At 39.5% G+C, this 15,746-nt stretch overlaps 1 protein-coding gene across 3 annotated transcripts in view; it reads left to right on the forward strand.

The window, feature by feature from the left end:
- The window catches only part of LOC126188902 (microcephalin), a 278,114-nt gene that overhangs the window by 129,331 nt on the left and 133,037 nt on the right, over nucleotides 1-15,746 (forward strand). For all 3 annotated transcript variants that reach the window (XM_049930587.1, XM_049930589.1, XM_049930588.1), the window contains exon 4: nucleotides 10,491-12,129. In XM_049930587.1, coding sequence (XP_049786544.1) covers nucleotides 10,491-12,129 — 1,639 coding nt within the window. The remainder of the gene's footprint in view (nucleotides 1-10,490; nucleotides 12,130-15,746) is intronic.

Below are 15,746 nucleotides of genomic sequence, written 5' to 3' on the forward strand. Positions count from 1 at the left end.
ATCTGCTTAAGTTTACTGCTTACTATGTTTTGCCAAGATCTAGAAGGAAAAGATTAATTAAATATATTTAAAAAACAATTTAAGAATTTTCATATCTTATGGTACTTGAACTGTAATGGTCCACAGGCTAGCTTACAATACTTAGTTTATTGTGTAATAAATCCGTATTTCTTTTGCTGAAATTCTTTTTGATATACATTTCTGGAGGCTTCAATTTATCTGCTTTTGGGAGGTCAGTAAACAGAGATGAATAATCTCTCCTTACTTTGAAATCATGAAACAATAGGTTATTATACACTGGAAGAGCTTGTACACTATCAAAGACACCCCCCCCCCCCCCAGCACCCCCCCTCCCCCTCTCCACAGGGGATCCACAACTCTTTTGTGGATACGTGGGTGGCGAGCCCGGGACTCTGAGCTACTGCAGCTCTCTTTCCTTTCTGGGCTTCATACCTTCCCTTTCCACATCCCCCCCCTCCTCGATCCTCCTCCCCACCGCACCCCGTCCCCCACACCTTCCCTTCCCCTTCTCCCTCTCTTTGGGAGTATGTTTTCCACCTATGTCCGGAGACAGACGCTTATGAATGTATGATGCGGTTTCCCTTCTTTTGTTTCTAATGGAAAGTCTCTGTCTTTACTTTGTCCATCTCTTTTCTTTGATTCTTTTCTTTACTTTCTTCTCTGCTGCTGTGTTTGAGAATCCTTCTCTTCTTTCCTTTTCTTTGTTCCTTCCTTTCTCCTTCTTTCCTCCCTGTGCATGTCTGAAGGCCGACCCATGCGTTCCCACATGTAGCAGGTGACAGGGTCACGCGTAATCCCCCACCCCAGGTAGACAAGTAGGACACATATGTGCCCCCTGGTAAAGGCCAGGCCCAGGGAGGGGTGATTACCCGAGCTGGTACATTCTGAACGTGCCGATTGGTCCTCTGTCTGTTTCTCGGGAGGTGTGACCTGAGGTGTGGACAATCACCTAAGGCGGGAGTGCCCTCAGAGAGGGCCCCCACTAGGCCCTCAGAGAGGGTCCCCACTAGGAAGGAGAGCGCCATTGGAGCTGCCAGCAATCATGGGGATACTTTTGCAATGGTTTCCTCTACTTCTACAAATTCTGCCCACAATAGAAAGCTAGATTAGTCTCAGCCATGGACAATTCTTCCATCATTGCCAAAGTTCCTAGTTGTTTCTCGGACTGATGAAGATCAAGACTTCTCCACAGTCACCTTCTCTCTTTGTACCATATACATTCCATCATCCACACCAGTGGTGAGAGCCGATCTTCTTCATCTCCTCCGTCAGCTACCACTCTCGTATTTGCTGATTGGGGACTTCAACGCCCACAACCCGCTTTGGGGATCTCTGCATCCTTGTTGGAGAGGCTCCCTATTGATCGACCTCTTCCACCCAGTGGATTTTGTTTGCCTCAACACTGGGGAACCTACATTTGTCTGCCTCCACTTCAACCTACTCTCATTTGAATCTTTCAGTCGGTTCTGTTCACCTAGCTTGGTGCTTTGAATGGTTTGCTCTTGCTGATACACACTCGAGTGACCATTTTCCATGTGTCCTTCGATTGCAACCACAATTGTCATCAATGCACTCAAGATGCTGGCAGTTTTCCCAAGCCGATTGGACACTTTACTTCTCTCTAGCAACTTTTTATGACCATCAGTTTCCTAGCATTGACGATCAGGTCACTCATGTTATGGAAGTTATTCTTACAGCCGCAGAATGTTAAATACCTTGTACCTCCCACTTCCCCTTTGCCCCGGTGCCCCCAGTTCCTTGGTGGAATGAGGCGTGCTGTTACGCAGTATGTGATTGGAGACATGCTCTTCTCATTTTTCCACCATCATCCTACATTGGCCAACTGTATCCGCTATAAGCAGTTAAGTGCATGATGCCATCACATCATACGTGATAGCAAGAAGGCAAGCTGGGACTTCTATACCAGCTCTCCAGCTCCTTTAACACCTTCACTCTCTCATCTGTAATTCGGAATTTGACGGTTATCTGGCACATCTAGTTTCTCCCTGATCTCTGGGCTAACTGTTGCGCAAGACACCTTAGTGGACCCAGTTGCAATTTCTAACTCATTGGGTCAACACTTTACTGAGATTTCAATCTCTTCAAATTACCCACTAGCCTTTCTCCCAAAGAAACGAGCAGCGGAAGTGCGACCTCTTGCTTTCTTCTCTCAAAATCGAGAAAGCTATAATACTATTTTTTTATGTGGGAACTCCAACACATACACTCTCTTCCTCCTGCCCTTCCAACCCAGGACCGTATGGCATCCACATCCAAATGTTTCTACATTTATCATACTGTAGTCTGTGTTACCTCCTTTGCCTTTATAGTTGAATTTGGACCACCGGTACCTTCCCCAGAAAATGGTTCCAAAACCTGGAAAGGACAAACATCTCCCCTCTATCTATCGTCCAGTCTCTCTCAAGAGTAGTGTATGTAAGGTTTGGAGCATGTGTTAAATTGCCATTTAGGCTGGGGGCTCAAGTCCCAAAACCTTTAAACACCTGCCCAATGCGGTTTCCGTAAGCATGTTCTGCAGTTGACCATCTTGTTGCTCTCTCCGCTTATATCATGAGCAACTTTCTCAGGAAACGCCAAACGGTAGCAATATTTTTTGATCTGGAGAGGGCATACAATAAGCGTGTGACTGCGTGTGAGATCGCTCTCTAAGTTGTCATATATTTTTAGGTTTCAGATATATATTTTAACGGTTTTTCTGATATTTACTATATAAGTGACCTATTAGTGGTTTCTTCATTCACCTCTGCCTTTCTTGTGTTGTGACCTGATATTTGTGAGTGTTTCGTATCGAGCATCTTAACCTCTCACCCGTGTTTACATTCTGCGCTGACCAGGTGCAGCTGTAGCGGCGCATTGAAAGCTTAGTACTAATTAATTGTTTGTGTATAGTGGTTTATTTAGGAACTTCGTAGTCTTCAACCGGTGTTCTTGGTGTTTTCTGGTGAAATAATTTCAGAAGAAATTTTTGGGAACTGCTTTCAGTTTCATTACTGTGTCATTAGACGTTTGATTTTCTTTCTGTGTTAGTCTTTTGTTATATTCTCATTTGTTGTTGATTAATACTGTCAATAATAGTAGTTACTTCCCTTGTAGAGCAAGTTTGTGATTATTGTAGTCAGTTTTTAACATCTTATTGTCGTAGCGGAACTTACATAAAGTTGTTTTCTTGTTTCAATTACTGTAAAATTTTACCATGAGTGAGAAGTGTGGGCTTTGACGTAGGTTTGTGATTAGTGGATTGTGATGTGAGACTTGTTCGAAGTATTTTCACTGGGGGGGGGAATGCAGTGGGGAAGCCAGTGGGCATTCTGGTGAGATCCTCTCCTGGAGCTGCAGGTTATGTAGCAAGAGTAAGTTGATAGAGGAGCAGGAGCGTAAGATCTGTGCCCTTCAGGTGCAGTTGAAAAACGCACAGGAAGAGCTAGATAGGATGAGGAGGGAGGAGGGGGTTGGGGAATGGGAGCCGGCTGTTGGCAAGAGATCTGCTAGGAGAAGGAGATTTTCAGATAGTTTTACTATTGTTGTTTGCAATAGATATGACCAACTGTCAGAGTCTAGTGGAGAGGAATCTCTAGTAGCTGTAGATGTAGGAAGTATGTAGCAGACCTCAGCAGTTACAGTGGCTAGGCCAGTTGCGAAGTCGAAGAGAAAGAAGAAGGTTCTACTGATAGGTACTTCTCATGGCAGAAGTGTAGGCCAGCAGTTGCAGGAAGTGTTGGGGAGTGAGTACCAGGTCACCAGCATTGTGAAGCCTAATGCAGGATTGGCTCAGGTGACTGTTAACATAGGCAGGTTTTGTAGGGATTTTACTAAAGAGGATCAGGTAGTGATTGTGGATGGGGCTGATAATAGTATTGACAGGGATGGGGAGTATGACATAGAAGGTGACTCAGAAAGATAGCCACTTAGACTGGCAACACCAATGTGCATTTCGTGGAACTGTTTCAGCATCACGATTGGCCTCATCTTAATACAGCCGTCAGGTGTAATAACATGAGACTTGGGAGTGTGCTGATGACAGAAGGCATGAGTCACATTTCAGTGGTGCCGGTGGAGTCTATCAGCAGGACAGGTTTCACTAGACATGGCCTGCACCTCAACAGGTATGGAAAGGGGAGGTTGGCTAACCTTATAGGTGACAGCATAGGTGGGGGTGATGGGATCACTCATGGGAAAGTTCCGGTAGTTGTAGGTGCTAGAGCAGTACCTTTTTTAGATTGAAGTATACTGATAGGTATTCCTGCTCAAGGGAAGTCTCTTTAACAAAGAAACCACTTTCGACAAAGCTTAGGTATTCAATTAATGAGGGAATTAGTATATTTCATCAAAATATACAAGGTATTAGAGATAAAGTTAGTGAACTGGTTATAGATGTTGACTCTGAAATTATTGGTATATCTGAACACTTCTTAAATAAGGAGATAATTCAGAGGCTTCCTTTACCAGGATACAGGTTGGCTGGCAACTTTTCTACGAGCTCTTTGCGGTGTGGGGGAGTAGCCATGTATGTGAAAAACGGTATCCCATTTGAGTCAATTGATGTTTCAAAGTACTGCACTGAATAGGTGTTTAAATGTTGTGCAGGTGTGGTTAAATTTAGTGGAGCTAAACTTCTTACTGTTTTTATTTATAGATCCCCAGACTCTGATTTCACATTTTTGCTATAATTGTATAAGTGATTGCGCAAGGAAAAGGATGCTGGTAGACCACCTTAATTCATATAATTTTATGCAAACCGTATTCTTTCCAACGAGAGTGCAAGGGAACAGTAGAACAACAATACACAATATTTTTGTTCATTCCTCATTACTAGAAGGGCATTGTGTTGGCAAAAAGGTGAATGGCCTTTCAGATCATGATGCACAAATTTTAAGCTGCAACACATGTTAAATATAGTTTTCAACTTTTTAGGAAAGCTGATCCAGTTGCTGTAGAGACCTTTGTAAACCTTATCGAGGAACAAGAGTGGCAAGATGTTTATAGTACTGATACAGTAGACGATAAATATAATGCTTTCCACAAGACTTTTCTCGTGCTCCTTGAACGTTGCTTTCCGTTAGAACGTTCAAAACAGAGTACTAAAACAAACAGGCAGCCTGGGTGGCTGACGAAAGGGATAAGAATATTTTGTAGAACAAAGTGGCAATTATATCAAAACGTTAGAAACAGTCCAATCTAAATGCAGCAGCCCATTACGAACAGTATTGTAAGGTGCTTAAAAAAAGTTATTAGGGAGGCAAAAAATATGTGGTATGCAGATAGAATAGCTAAATCTCAGGATAAATTCAAAACCATGTGGTCAGTCGTAAAGGAAGTGGCTGGTCTGCAGAGACAGGTTGAGGATATAGAATCAGTGCGTAGTGGGAATGTCCATGTTACTTATAAGTCGCATATATGTACAGTATTTAATAATCACTCTCTGAATATAGCAGGTGAACTAAATAGAAACCTACGGTAGTCCCAACAGGGAATCATAAAGCACTCGTAGAAAAAAGTGTTCTGAGACTGTTACCTGAAATGCTCCTCCATGACACTGACAAGAGGGAGAATGAGTTAATAATTAAATCACTAAAGACCAAGAAGTCTCATGGATATGACAGGGTATCTAGCAGAATACTGAAGTATTGTTCTATGTATGTTAGCCCAGTACTTAGCCATATCTGTAACTTTTCCTTTAGGAGTGGTCGGTTTCCTGACCGATTAAAGTACTCGGTAGTGAAGCCACTTTATAAAAAGTGAGACAGGGATAATGTTGACAATTATAGACCTATTTCTATGCCATCAGTGTTTGCTAAAGTTATCGAGAAGGTTGTATATACAAGGTTACTGTAGCATTTAAATTCACATAATTTGCTGTCAAAAGTACAGTTTGGTTTTAGAAATGGCTTAACAACTGAAAATGCTATATTCTCTTTTCTCTGTGAGGTTTTGGACAGATTAAATAAAACGTTGCGAACATTAGGTGTTTTCTTTGATTTAACGAAGGCTTTTGACTGTGTTGACCACAAAATATTACTGCAGAAGTTGGACCATTATGGAGTAAGGGGAGTAGTTTACAATTGGTTCGCCTCTTACTTTAAGAACAGAAAGCAGAAGGTAATTCACCACAATATTGAGAGTGGTAGTGATGTTCAGTCCCAATGGGGCACTGTTAAGTGGGGCGTTCCCCAAGGGTCTGTGCTGGGGCCACTGCTGTTTCTTATTTATATAAATGATATGCCTTCTAGTATTACAGGTGATTCAAAAATATTACTGTTTGCTGATGACACCAGATTGGTAGTGAAGGATCTTGTGTGTAATATTGAAACAGTATCAAATAATGTAGTTCATGAAATAAGTTCGTGGCTTGTGGAAAATAATTTGATGCTAAATCACAGTAAGACTCAGTTTTTACAGTTTCTAACTCACAATTCAACAAGAACCGATATTTTGATCAGACAGAATAGGCATATTATAAGCGAGACGGATCAGTTCAAGTTCCTAGGCATTCGGATAGATAGTAAGCTGTTGTGGAAAGCCCATGTTCAGGATCTTGTTCAGAAACTAAATGCTGCTTATTTTCCATTAGAACAGTATCTGAAATAAGTGACAGTTCAACACGAAAAGTAGTCTACTTCGCATATTTTCATACGCTTACGTCATATGGTATTATTTTCTGGGGTAATTCTTCTGATTCAAAAAGGGTATTTTTGGCTCAAAAACGGGCTGTTCGAGCTGTGTGTGGTGTAAGTTCGAGAACATCTTGTCGACCCCTATTCAATGTCTGGGAATTCTGACATTGCCCTCACAGTATATATTTTCTTTAATGTCGTTTGTTGTTAGCAATATTAGCTTATTCCGAAGAGTTAGCAGCTTTCACTCAGTTAATAATGGGCAGAAATCAAATCTGCATGTAGAATGCACTTCCTTGACTTGTGCAGAAAGGAGTGCAGTATTCTGCTGCATCCATTTTCAATAAGCTACCACAAGAACTCAAAAATCTTAGCAGTAGCCCAAAAGCTTTTAAGTCTAAACTGAAGAGTTTCCTCATGGCTCACGCCTTCTATTCTGTTGAAGAGCTCCTGGAAGAGTTGAAGAATTAAGCAAACTCTAGTGTTAAATTGTCGATTTTCTTTATTTAAACTTATGAATTGTTGCCTGAATATGTTTCTTATATTTCATTTTATCTGTTTCCACTATCATGTTATAATTTCATGTATTGACTCATTCCATGACCATGGAGACTTCTCCTTAATGTGGTCCCACGGAACAATAAATAAATAAATAAATACCTGTTGGAGGACAGCAGCCTCTGCACACTGTTCTCTTGGGGCTTCCGAGGTCGGCTGCCCCTTTTTCTTCGCGAATTTATGGCAGAGCGCACATTTAAAGTGCGGGTGAACACTACTCTCTCCCATACTTCCTCGCAAGAAAACGGTGTGCCCCAGGGCTCCGTGCTAAGTGTTGTACTGTTTGCCATTGCCATAAATCCAATTATGGTTTGTCTCCTTCCCGATGTCTTGGACTCCCTCTTTGTTGATGATTTTACAATCTACTACAGCTCTCAATGGACCAGCCTTCTTGAACAATGTCTTCAATGATATCTCTATCGCCTCCACTCATGGAGCATTGAAACCGGCTTCCGATTTTCTCCCAGTAAGACAGTCTGTGTAAATTTTTGGCGTCATACATAGTTTTATCCGCCTTCCCTACATCTTGGCCCTGTTGACCTTCCATTCGCAGATGTCTCCAAATTCTTGGGACTTATGTTTAACAGAAAACTGTGCTGGTCTTCCCACATTTCATATCTTTCGGCTCGCAGCCTGCAATCTGTCAGCACCCTCCATATTCTGAGTGGTACCTCCTGGTGAGCGGACAGAGTGGTCCTCCTCTGCCTGTATTTTGCCTTAGTGCACTCGAAATTGGACTATGGAAGCATAGTTTACTGCTCTGCACTGCCGTCTATTCTTTGGCGTATAGACTCGGTTCACCACCATGGATTGCTTTAAGCATCTGGAGCTGTTTACACCAGCCCCTTGGAAAGCCTTTACGCTGAGACTCCAATTGACGAGCTGTCCATCTGAGTTGTTACGCTAGTCATCTGTCTTCCATGCCTGCTCATCTGACCCATGCCCTTTTTTATCGACGCCTTTTTGGATTTAGGGTATGCAGGCTGCCCTTCCTCTCTACTACCAAGAGGAGTCCGCTTCTGTCAACTGCTACATTCCCTTTCCTTCCAGTTTCCTAAAACCTTCTTGACAAATGGGGGTATGGTGCCACCTTGGCCTCGCCCCCGGACCTGCCTTCTCCATGACCTTTGTTAGCTTCCCAAGGAAGTAGTTGAAGTAGATTGCTATATTTTAATGCAAGTTGTAGATGATGATTACATGTTGAAGTGTTAGAGCAGATATGAAAAGGATCTAGAAAGGATGGCTGCAGTTGCATAAACACACAACATATAAAATATGTCCCAGCAAGAAATGTACCTAGTAAACAGTGCTTCAGTAAACTTGGTATGTCATTCATATTAACAAATTGGTACAGGCAATTAAATCCACACTGTGTCAATGATCTACTGCTGATCAAGAGTAACTATAAATTTTCTACAATTGGAAAGTGATGAAATGTTTCAGCTCTGAATATATAATGTTCTTCTTATATTTTCTTTACGCAAACAGTCTGCTCCTAAATTTTTTGTATAGTACGTATTTAATACGTACATGTTTTCATATTATTCTGTTTTGCAAATGAGTCTGTCTTCTATGTTTGCACTAAATATCTAATTATTTTCCACATCCTACACGAGTTAACAGTGTCACATAAGTGTTCTTGGAAACATTGCTTTTGTGTTAAGAGACAGAGAGGACGAAAAAAAGAAAAAAAAGAAAGAGGTAGTTTTAAGCTCCTAAGACTTAAGGTTTGAAGGTAGAAATAAATAAAAATGCAAAAATATACAGAGCTGAAGATTTAATTTTAAACAAACAATGCATGGATTCCAACACACAGTTTGAGATTTTTTGTTTATAAGTAAGCAGAATTTTGAAATAAAACAAGTAGACTTTTCGTAGTGATTTTATTTTTGAATGGAAGCCTGTACCTTTATCTACTTTCGTACATAATTTCTACCAGTATTAAGAAATGTAACTATATGCAATGCGAAAACAAAGGAAGTAGGTTACAGTACACTTGTTCAGCCATTGCTTGAATACTGCTCAGCAGTGTGGGATCCGTACCAGATAGGGTTGATAGAACAGATAGAGAAGATCCAACGGAGAGCAGCGCACTTGTTACAGGATCATTTAGTAATCGCGAAAGTGTTACAGAGATGATAGATAAACTCCAGTGGAAGACTCTGCAGGAGAGACGCTCAGTAGCTCGGTATGGCCTTTTGTTAAAGTTTCAGAAACATACCTTCACCGAAGAGTCAAGCAGTATATTGCTCCCTCCTATGTATATCTCGCGAAGAGACCATGAGTATAAAATCAGAGGGATTAGAGCCCACACAGAAGCATACCGACAATCCTTCTTTCCACAAACAAGACGAGACTGGAATAGAAGGGAGAACCGATAGAGGTACTCAGGGTACCCTTCGCCATGCACCGTCAGGTAGCTTGCAGAGTACGGATGTAGATGTAGATGTAGATCATACAATCAGCTTTTGAATACCATCTTCATGGAAATCTGCCACCTTATTAGGCAACAGTTGCATGAAGCACACTTTTTCACACTTGTCTCATCAGACACATTTGTATGGTCATCTTTAAAAACTCTCGCCCATTTCCATACCATATTGTACTGTACCATACCATACTATTGCTCATAATGATTTCTCTATACATTTCACTGACCTGATGATGAATTTCAGCTGCTTTCACATCTTTAGTACTAAAATCATAAATTGTAGTACAATTTCACAGTCAGCAGGATTCTTAACCAGAGGAGACATTTCAGATACTCAGACAAATGTAAACATAGTGGGAATTATGAAGAAAAGTAGATTAGAGTACAAACTTTCATGTAAAAATAAAATTGCTAAGAAAATTCAACTTGTTTTATTTTTATTTGAAAATGGCACATACTTAAAAAAAACACACCTTCTATTAAGATCCCCTCAGCCATCACATCTACCAGGGTGATAAAATGCTGACAGAATGTAATTTTCAAGGAATTCAGTGTAAGCCCTGAAAAGTAAGAGCATCGGAGTGCGTTGTGGGTGGCATTGGGAGTCAAAACTTGCCATCAGCTATAAATAGTAGTGAGAGACTAATAGTTCAGTCTTGTTTGAGTCCAGGCGGCACCGGATGACAACGAATTGGTCAGTCATCGAAATATTGTGCGAAAGTGGGAATGCAAACTTTTTTCTTTTTTTGCCCTTAGCTTTAAATGAAGATTTTGCAAACCAACATATTTGTCACCCTTGAAATTATTGCTCTCAGTTTCTTAATAATATTTTTCATTGCTTCTTTCAGGTGACTCATGTTGTATTTAAAGATGGATTGCCTTCAACCTATAACAGAGCACTGAGAAGACGTATCCCAGTTGTTTCAGTGTTATGGATTGAAGCCTGTAAGAAAGCAGGGCTGAGAGTTTCAGAAAGGATGTATCCTGTGATAGACAAATCTTCACAAGCAGTTGTCAAACCACAGAAAAAATTTAGAAAGATGAAATCAATCCAGCCAGATTATGATGGCAAAGTTGAAAGAAAGAAGAAGAAGGTCAGGAAGGATGTATGCTTGGGTGCAGAAGAAGATGCAGCAGATAGATGCAATCAAACAGCTGTCACACCAAAAACAAAATCCACGAAGTTGAATAGTATTCCCGAAAGTCCGAATATGACTAGTTGTTTTAAGCTTTTCAAGCAGTGTGTACTGTCTGAAGTAAGTACAGATAGTGATTGTAGTCCAGACAATTTACGTGTGCCTAAGAAGAAAGTTGTCAAGAAGAAAAATATACCACCTGTTCCAAAATGGGCAAGAAAATCTTTTAGTGGAAATTCAGTTGCAGAAACATTAGTAGGAGTTGCAAAAATCCGAAGGAAAGATTTCGAAGAAATAGTATCTGAGTCACCACCATCTGTGATAGTACAGCAAGGACCACATGATTCACCATTAGCATTGCGTCTGCTCCAGAAAATCGCATCACCTGCTCTTGATGCCACAATTCTAGAAGAAGGTTGCTTAGATAGTGCTAGTAGCATTTCGAATGAAACACCTAAAAGGCGGACTGATAGAGGTGTTACCAGGAAAATTATAGGTAAAGAGGAAAGACAAGGCAAACTTTCCGACTGTGCATGTAGTAATGTTTGCGAGTGTTCCAACAGGCTAGAGCAGAATGTCATTTCATCAAAAAATAGTATCAAATTATCTGAAACAATGAGCAGGAAGGAAAGTACCAGTGATGCACAGGGGCCCAGAAGAAAGAATGCAGGTAGCTTAAAGAGGAAAAGGAATACAAAAGTTTGTGTGAGCAACCCTGTTAAAAACCAGGATACTTCCAGAAATCTTTGTCATTCATTGGAAGATGCTGAAAAACAGAATGCAGGTAGCAGTGTCACAAATAATGCTGGAGACATGGAAAAAAATCCATGTGACAGTATTCCTGGTTCACAAAAATGTTCTAATATAAGGAAAAGTGAGGAAGGTGAATCTAGTACATTAAATAGCCAGGCTCCTAGAAAACAACAGAGCACTTTAGATCAGTTTTTTATTTCAAAGGAAGCTCAGCCAGCAAACAAGAAGTTACCTGTCAGTGGTGCTCCTAATAGCTCATTAACAGATAGTCCAAGATCTTTAACACAGATGCAAGAAGCTATAATTGAAACAGCAGAGAGAGTCAGTTCCAAAAACCTGACTTCAGAAGTGGAATTTTCAAATTCCAAGGATAGAAATGTAGCAGATACTGAAAATCAAACGTCTCTACCTGTTGCACCTGTAACTGAGTTTGAAACTGATGAGGATGAGTTTTCCTCTTCAGAATCAGATTTAATAATTCCTGATGTTGAGAAGTGCATTGCAACTGTGACTCAGGATTTGGAAAGAGCAGATACTGCATTGGAACAGCACGAACCTGGTGAGCTAAAACTCAAAGAGAGTTTAAAGGCAGATAAAGGTTTGTATTTTTATTTTCCTCATAACTACTAGAATCTGAAAGTCTATAGTGAATACTGTTTAGTACAGATATTTCATTCTCTCAGTAACTTTGTTATCAAGTACTACAGAAGAATTTTTGAAGTTAAAAACTGTTGAAACACTATTAGCCATTCATGACAAACACATAAGCAATTAAACTGTCAAAGTAATTTTGTTGCATATATTAGAACTCATCCACTGCCCACATGTTCACCTCACAACAATTTGCAGTCCAGTTTGTCTGTCTCCTTTTGTCTTGTCATATTCCTCACTTTTAACTTTTTATATAACACATCTCACACAAATCTGACTAAAGAGTGTTGTGTCTTTTGTTGTATTGGATTCTTTCCTCTGATATGAGACACAGGAGAAAATTTTAATGTAAAGAAAGCTTCTATTTGTGTTGCGTTGACCACGTGTATGTACAGTGGGTTACTAGTTTTTACAAGACTAACCTACCGTCTCCAGATCCACAGAGTACAGGGCTCATGATAAAAAGAGAGTAGAACATTAAAAAATTCAACTTTCCATTTAGATGGTTCAAAAATGAACGTGCTGTTTATGGCAAAGCGTGATTTCGTAACCTGTGCTCTGTGTATCTGAAATGGCAGCTTAGTCCTGTTGAAACCAGTGATTCACTTTACATACACATAATCGAGGCAATAAAAAACTTCATATCAGAAACTTTCTTTACATTGAATTAATTGGTTGCTATCCAACTGGCAATGTCAGGTATTCAGAAATTTTTACGTACTTGTGCATATGTTGTTTTGGATGTGAATTAAATTTTGTATTTGTAATATTGATAAGTGTTACTCTGAGACGATGAGAAATGTCCAGGAAAAGAAATTAGTATGAGTGGCAACAAACTATTCAGAAGGTTCATGGACCTGGCCTCATTCCCTAAAAAGGAATTGGAAAAAAGGAATATTGGCAGGGATTGTTTTGTAATGTTAGTTGTAATGTTTTCTTTCTCATCTAACTGTGAAAATTGAATGGTGTTGAGTGTGCTGTATTCGAGCAAATTCAGATATTCTACAAGAAAGAGTAGGTACTAATGGTACAACTAAATGATTTACTTACCAGATTATCTCATAGTAATTGTTAATTTATTGTAGTTAATTGACAACCAGGCTCTTCAGGTCCATGACTTTTGTACTAGATTCAGTTACAAATAATGACCTCCATCTTTGGTTAAGGCTTCAACAAATACAACACACATTTTTTTATTCTTATTAATATATTTCTTCTAGTCGCTCTCTAACCAGTCTTATGTACGACTCATCCCAGCCAAAACCATTTCACATCTGCCTTTGCAAGATGTGGGTTTGCCAGAGACAGTGTGATGAACAGGGATGTTACATATTAGAGATTTTAAAAAGTTATTAAAATTTTTTAAAAATACATTTGGTATACAAAGGATTAGTAATCAAATTAAAATATTTTGTTTTACTTCCTTTAAAGATGATCCACAAAAAGATTTTCCCAGTACTGCAACCATATGAGGTGAGCAGAAAGCCCCTTTACACCTACAGTTCCTTCATTGTAAGTTTGATAACATTTCCAGTTACTTGTCCAAAAGTCCATGTGTCCACCATCATTACTCATGCACAGCTTGATAAGCCTCAGGTGGTTTAAGTCATCATCCTTTAGTTCATTGATGCCATTGGATAGAATGCTTGCAGCCATAAGTAGATTTTCATGTAAATTTGCATTGTGCTCCTTTTTATTCAAAGTTCTACTGCACACACTGGTCAACTTGCAGGGTGAACACATCACTGACTCACCAACGTCAGAAAATGTTTCCTTTGTTTTGATGGACAACCAGAGCAGGGGACATCTGAAACCTCCCAGGCAAAAAGCTTTCTCCTCCCACGTGATCAAAACCAACTTAATGGATCCTTACTGAACTGTTCACAAAACCTATCTTTCACTTTTGTCATATTTTCACTTTGTGCTTCCATTCATGGATCCACACACAAGTTTCTAGAAGCTCCTCCAAAGTGAAATCACTAGTGTCTGCCAATGTTCTTCACCAAACACAGAAAGGTGAACAGTGAACTGTCCAATACAAAGACTTTATTCTCCTCCTTGAGAAGTCACGTCGCAGATACATGGCAATCACATTGCAGTCCATGTGAGGAGCAGTGCTACCATATCAGTGATCAGGATGGGAGATTCAATCTTAACTATCTTACCATCTTAGCACCTGAGTCACTGTGCAGTCTGGAAGGGTGCAGGTTATTTAAGATCATGAATTAATTTCAGTCCTTTTGTTATTGGCCTTGTCTCAAGGGAGCATCCCCATTTCTGTAATTTTTTTTGTATTCACATTTTAACTCACGACAGTTGAAATGTATGACCCATTTTTATCGGTTTTAAAAATTGTTTTGTTGAGCGATGATTTAAAAATGTAAACTGATAGAGGTACACGATTTTAACTCTTCAGTTAATATTTCTAAGTTTCCAGCTATTGTTAAGTTGGTGAAGTTTACTTTTACAATCAGTCACAAAATTTTCACTCCTATGTTTTTCTTGGGACCATTTCTTGATAGTTTCATTCCAGGTACTTCACATTTTCTAAATATGTGTTAAGAGTTTCTTGTAGACAAAGTCACATTATTTCTTGCAGATGTCAAAGTGCATCTTTTGTTTGCTTTCAGATAATCCTTCTGCATCAGTAGTCATTATGTTTCCTTATGGTTTTAAAACGGTCTCTGTCAGCTGCATCTGAAATGAGAGCTGGTTATGAACCGTCTGCTGCTTGTGATAGATTATTTCATCAGAGCCAAATGCATAATGTTACACTACTTCATAGTGTATACTAAACAAAATATTTCAGAATTTTCAGATTTTTTTTTTTCCATTTGAAAAGAAACAGTATCTACCTACATGTTGCTGTCTTCTTATCACCAGCATTTGCCATGTTCTTTATGAAATGCTACTGACTCAATAATGAATAAAGCTATGCTCAGATCAAAGGCAGCATTGTTTTTCTCATCGACTTCTCCATTTGTTTCGTATGTCACATAACCACCATTCCATTTCTTGCATCCAAGATGACAGCTTCTAAAAGACTGCCATACTGGTGACATAGTCTCAAAGGTTTTTCCACCTCTCCCTTCTCATAATACTCTGCTTTAAATTTCTGTTTAACCACATATATTTTTTAGAAGGATGGTTCAATATTGACCATCCTGTATATGTAAGTACCACAGTTTCCTTTTTACTTGATCAAGATAATTGAAAATTGAGACATGAAAGAGCAATTAGGCAGTGAGATTCCATGTCGCAAACACTATTATCAACGTTTGTAGATGAAATTTTCAGATCTCTGAAATGGGAAATAGAACCAGAAATACGTATTAATGGGTTATAATCTGAACCAAATTGGCTTTACTGAGAACAGTGCACTACTTGCCTGTAGTGCAGATAAACATCAACTAATGGAGGAACACTAGAGCTAGTTTTAAAGTAGGCTCAAAAATAGGGTATAGTAAGCTCAAAATAATAAACAACAAACACATCAAAAAGAAAACTATAAGACCCAGCAATGAATTCATAAAGCCAGGTGTGATGGGTTTTCATATGTAAGGT

Source organism: Schistocerca cancellata, chromosome 5 (assembly GCF_023864275.1).
Source record: "Schistocerca cancellata isolate TAMUIC-IGC-003103 chromosome 5, iqSchCanc2.1, whole genome shotgun sequence".
Lineage (NCBI taxonomy): Eukaryota > Metazoa > Arthropoda > Insecta > Orthoptera > Acrididae > Schistocerca > Schistocerca cancellata.